Raw genomic sequence first — 5,115 nt, forward strand, 5'->3', positions numbered from 1 at the left:
TTTTTCTGGTTTTTCTCTGGTACCGGGAACCGAACTCACGACCTTGCGCTTGCCAGGCAGGCGCTTTGCCGCTGAGCTAAATCCCCAGCCCCATGGCAGCAAAATTTTGACAGCTATTCCACAGACAGAAGCATAACATCAAGAATCAAGAATATATAAAGAACTCAAAAAAATTAGACTCCCCCATAAAAGACTCAATCATTAAATGGGCAAGTGAAATGAATAGACATTTCTCAGAAAAAGTACAAATGGCCAATAAGTACATGGAAAAAAAATGTTCAACATCACCGGCCATTAGAGACATGCAAATTAAAACTACACTGAGATAGCCAGGCATGGTGGCGCATGCCTGTAATCCCAGCACTGGGGAGGCTGAGGCAGGAGGATTGTTGTGAGTTCGAGGCCAGCCTAGGCTACAGAGTGAGCTTAACGCTAGCCTGAACTGCATAGGAAGACCTTGTCTCAAAAAGAAAACAAACAAACAAAAGAAACAACTACACTGATATTCCATCTTATTCTAGAAAGAATGGCTATCATCAAAAAATCTAATAAGAAAACATTTAGCAAGCTAGGAATAGATGAGAATTTCCTTATTCTGCTAAAAGATATGCCTAAAAATCCATGATAAATATCGTATCTCATGGTGAAACATCAAAAGCTTTTCTTTGGTACCGGAATCACACAAGGGCACCATCACCATTACTTCCATTCCACACTGTACTGAGATCTCAACCAACGACGTAATGCGAGACAAAAAGGTATGCGGATTACTGTCATTAAATAAAACTGTCATTAGTTGCAAATAAATAAAAATCCAATATCACTGACAGACAAATCAATAAGAACATTAAATAATGTTGCTAAATACAAAGCCAACATTCAAATGTCCGTTTCCTTTTCTAAGCTAGCAGAAACAGAAAAACTAAAGTTCAAAGGGAAACAAGGAAATACTAATTATCAAGGAATAAATCTCACAAAAAATGTGCAAGACCTCTATAGTGCCGTACTTTATAATGGAACTACAAAATGTGAAATTGGAAAAAACTTAAGTAAATGAGATGATATACCATTTTCATATATTGGAAGGCTTAATGTTTGAAAAGTCAATTCTGTGCAAATTGATCTAAAAATTCAGTATTATCTCAATTAATATCTGGATTATGCGGGGGATTGTTTGTTTTTTTGCTTTTTGAGACAGGGCCTCCCTCTATAGTTCAGGCTGGCCTGGAATCACTATGTAACCAATGCTAGCCTCAAACTCACAGTAATCCTCCTGCTTCAGCCTTCCAAGTGCTGGAACTACAGGTGTGTGCCACTCGACCCAGCTCTTAATTTTGTTTTTGTAGAACTTGACAAGCTGATTCTAAAAATTACTTTGGGATAAAAAAGGTGGGCAAGAATAGTCATAATACTCTTCAAAACGGAAAAGCAGACGGGAAGGCTTACCTGCTGAAGCTACACTAACTAAGGTAATAAGATGTTGGTACAAGAATAGACAAAATAGCCAGGCATGCTTGCAGATGCCTGTCATCCCAACACTCAGGGGGTTAAGGCAGGAGATTGTGAGGTCAAGGCCAGCCTGAGCTACATAGCAAGTTCAAGGAGAACTGGACAACACAGTGAGATCCTGTCTCAAAAAACAGAAATGAAACTGAGGAATACTGGGGTTAAAAAAATCCCTCAGCCATAATGCTAGAACAACCGTACAATTAGCGAAGTGGAAAATATTTCTTCTCAAAGATATATCCAAAATGTGTAAATGTGTATGTGAGAGAGAGAGAGAGAGAGAGAGAGGGATTAATGCTCTGGGACGGCCAAATCTCATGGCTTATGGCCTTTGCATTTTAACCTTGGTGCTTCATAGCATCCCAGGTTGTGCCACTGGTTTTTTTTGTTGTTGTTTGTTGGTTTTTCTGTTTTTTTCTGGTACCGGGAATTGAACTCACGACCTTGTGCTCGCCAGGCAGGCGCTGTGCCGCTGAGCTAAATACCCAGCCCCTGCCACTGGTTTTGTGACGATGCTGTGAACTGAATAGGTCCCTGTGGTGTTTGGTAATTTTATCCTTAGTTGTTTGGTCATTTCTAAGCAAGAAATAATCTGCCCTTCTTTGTGTTTTAAATGTACATAACAAAATTTATCATTCTAGCTATTTTAAGCGTTTGTTGTGGCATTAGGTACATTTGCATTGCTGTGCAACGGAAGAGATGCTTTTAAAGGTGCAGGACATACTGCCTAGCGCACCATTATAGGAATGGTAGCCCGGCGATATTATTTCTATCCTGCTGTTCAAGGTCATCACCAAGGTCTGGTTTGGCGCACACGTGTACTCCCGAGGGCTGCGGTTATCACACGGTGTGCAGAGTTAGTCCCTGCTGAACATACTGGCGCACTGGGAGCTTGCCAAAGTGATACACGTTTTTAGTGGTGGCTTTGAGAAGGTACACAAAGACAGCTGCATGCAACTTGCACTACATCCTATACTAGTAATCTTCCTTCTCTACTGTTATGCTGTTATGTTGTAAAGAGCAAATGCCAAAGTTAATACTGTATTTCTGATGGGTTTGGTAATTTGCATGTTCCTGTTTTGGAACAAACACCATTACTAGGACTAATAAAACGCCAACTTATATGCTGGAAGTAATTCAAATGTTTTCTGGGAGTTATTGTTCTGAGGGGTTATGTCTCAGTTCCTAGAAGGCGTATGTTTTGGGAACGAAGAACAAATGCCCAGAATGCACTGGTTAGTGCTGTCATGAGATGTGGCTGCTTTAAAAGTATATTTTCTTTGTTTTTTTTTTTTATTTCCGGTACTGGGAATCGAACTCACGACCTTGCTACACGCACCAACATTCTGCCAGTGTGCTCTGAGACAGGCTTAGGAAAAATACTACCTGAGCTCAAAAGTGAGTACAATTATTCAAATGAGGTCTAAGACCATGTGGATACACACAACTTTTAGAACTATTACAAATGGTTAAAAAATGATGGGAAACAGCCCATCAGGCTGGCTTGTTGACCCATAAGGTCAATCTTAAAAATAGACCTTGTTGAGGGATTTCTTCTCCATGACATTTATAAACCCAACTCACGATTTACTAAGTGTGGTCTTAAGATTCCCTCTTCCAGTCAAACCAAATATTAACCACAGAAGAAGAGAGGTAGAGGGGTCAATATATCCTGATAATGTGCTTCTCCAAGTTATCAAGTATTTAACGAATAAGGAAAGGAGAAAAAAAAAAACAACAAATATTTGAAAACCTTAGCTTTTAGAACTGCAAATGATGCCACTGATACCACTGAAGGAGGTGCCATCAATTAGACTTTATAATTTGAAGGGCTGGGGCAGGATGGGACAGTGCTTAACTAAGCCATGAAGTTGCCCAGGTTGGGGTCCCAATTGCGATCCTCCTGCTTCAGCCTCTCAAAGTGCTGGAAATAGAGGCAAACACCACCACGCGCGGCTCCATACAAACATTTTAAATGATGATATGCACGGCTAAATCGCATCCTAAACCGGGCGTCATGGCGCATGCCTGTAACCCCAGCACTCGGGAGGCTGAGGCAGGAAGATCATCGCGAGTGAGGGGCCAGCCTGGGCTACAAAGTGAGCTCAAGGCCAGCCTGAACTGCATAGTGAGCCCCTGTCGCAAAAAGACAAAAAAAAAAAAAAAAAAAAAAAAAAAAAAAAAAAAAAAAAAAAAAAAAAAAAAAAACACTAAAAATTTATGAGAAATTCTTCTTTTATTCTCATGAGCATCATGGCCACATTTAAAAACAAATATTACCAATTTGATAGGCAAAAATAAACCCAAGCTCTGTTTTAAGAATTGCTAGTAAAGTTAAACAATGAAATGTGTCCCATTACTGAAAGACGTGGACATTGAGCGAGCCACGGGACTCTTCCATACCGTGCGGCAAGAGGGCCGGAACGCAAACCCAGGGCGCCTGGAGCGTGGAGGGAGCGTGCGCAGAGCTGCAGGCGCGGTGGGCGGGCGAAGGCGGGGAGCCCGGCCTGGTGCAGAACGCTGCTGAAGTCCTGCGGTCGCAGCCTCGCCGGGGACCGCCCTCGACGCCGCCGCGACTTTCCCGAGGCCCGCTAGGGGGCGCGCGAGGACGGAGTTCCGCCGCTCCGCGGGACGCACCCCGCCGTTTGTGAGCTGGCGCTGGGTCACACGCGGGGACCCCGGAGATGTGACCGCGACCCCCCGCTTGCACCCTGCGCTCCTCGGTCCCCATCCTCAGGGAGTCGGTCCCAGCTTCGTGGGAGGGTGGCGCCCCGGGGTGCTTTCCTGGGGCTTGGTTTTCCTGCTTGATTTCAGAGTTTGCAAGGGGAAGCACAGCAGGTGAACATAGGAGCGGTGGGAAGGGAGATAGCGAGGTGGAGGACGCAGCCCGTTCAGCCGAAGGTCCTGGAGGAGTCCACCCCCCTGCTTGGCTTTGGTTATCTCAGGGCACCAGGAGGTCGCCACGACGGTGCCACTGTTTGAAAGGGATCCCCGAGACCCAGACCGCGAGGCCCAGCAGTCCCGGGAAGGGTCCTGGGGAGTGAGCTGAGTGTGCTGCGGAGAGCTCCCGTGGCAGCTGTGATCTCTCCTGTCCCCATCACAGGAACGTAGGAGGACAAAAATTGCAGAAGTCTCTGTTATAGTTCTAGCCCAAAGAAATCAAAACACCGGCATTCATCAGAAAAAAAGGTTGTTGTAGAATAGGACAAATGTACTTGAAGAACTAGATACGAACCTTTTCCAGGGAAGGGAAAAACCAAAAGGGTGACACGTTGGAATATTTTGTCACTTGAACTTGTGTACGGTATTTTTAATAAAAAATAAAAACGTGAACACATCACTGTCCGTATTTCAAGGTGAGGTACTTAAATGTTACTTAACAGGACTTCCCAAGCCTGGTCGAAGGCTCACCTGCCTTCCGTGTCTAGGAGGCTGGGCCTGGCCAGGCCGCAGTCACCTGATGTCTTGTTAACAGGATGGCCGGCCTATGTTTTTTTTTTTTTTTTTTTTTTTTTTTTAGAGAGTTTAAATACTTTCTGACTTGTATTTAAACTCCATATTGGCTAGCAGGTTGGGATTATCCTTACTTAAATATTGTCCTATATTTTA

The 5,115-nt window shown here is 43.9% G+C and overlaps 1 protein-coding gene across 2 annotated transcripts in view; it reads right to left on the minus strand.

The window, feature by feature from the left end:
• Positions 1 to 5,115, minus strand: part of Lrrd1 (leucine-rich repeats and death domain containing 1) — a 34,462-nt gene that overhangs the window by 27,738 nt on the left and 1,609 nt on the right. Inside the window, exon 2 of one of the 2 annotated variants that reach the window (XM_013515909.1) lies at positions 3,910 to 4,651. In XM_013515909.1, coding sequence (XP_013371363.1) covers positions 3,910 to 4,237 — 328 coding nt within the window. In that variant the 5' untranslated portion in view covers positions 4,238 to 4,651. Of the gene's footprint in view, positions 1 to 3,909; positions 4,652 to 5,115 lie in introns of those variants that run through there. The other variant, XM_013515910.1, reaches the window with a different exon arrangement.

Source organism: Chinchilla lanigera, unplaced genomic scaffold (genome assembly GCF_000276665.1).
Source record: "Chinchilla lanigera isolate Chin_1 unplaced genomic scaffold, ChiLan1.0 scaffold00031, whole genome shotgun sequence".
Taxonomy (NCBI): Eukaryota; Metazoa; Chordata; class Mammalia; order Rodentia; family Chinchillidae; genus Chinchilla; species Chinchilla lanigera.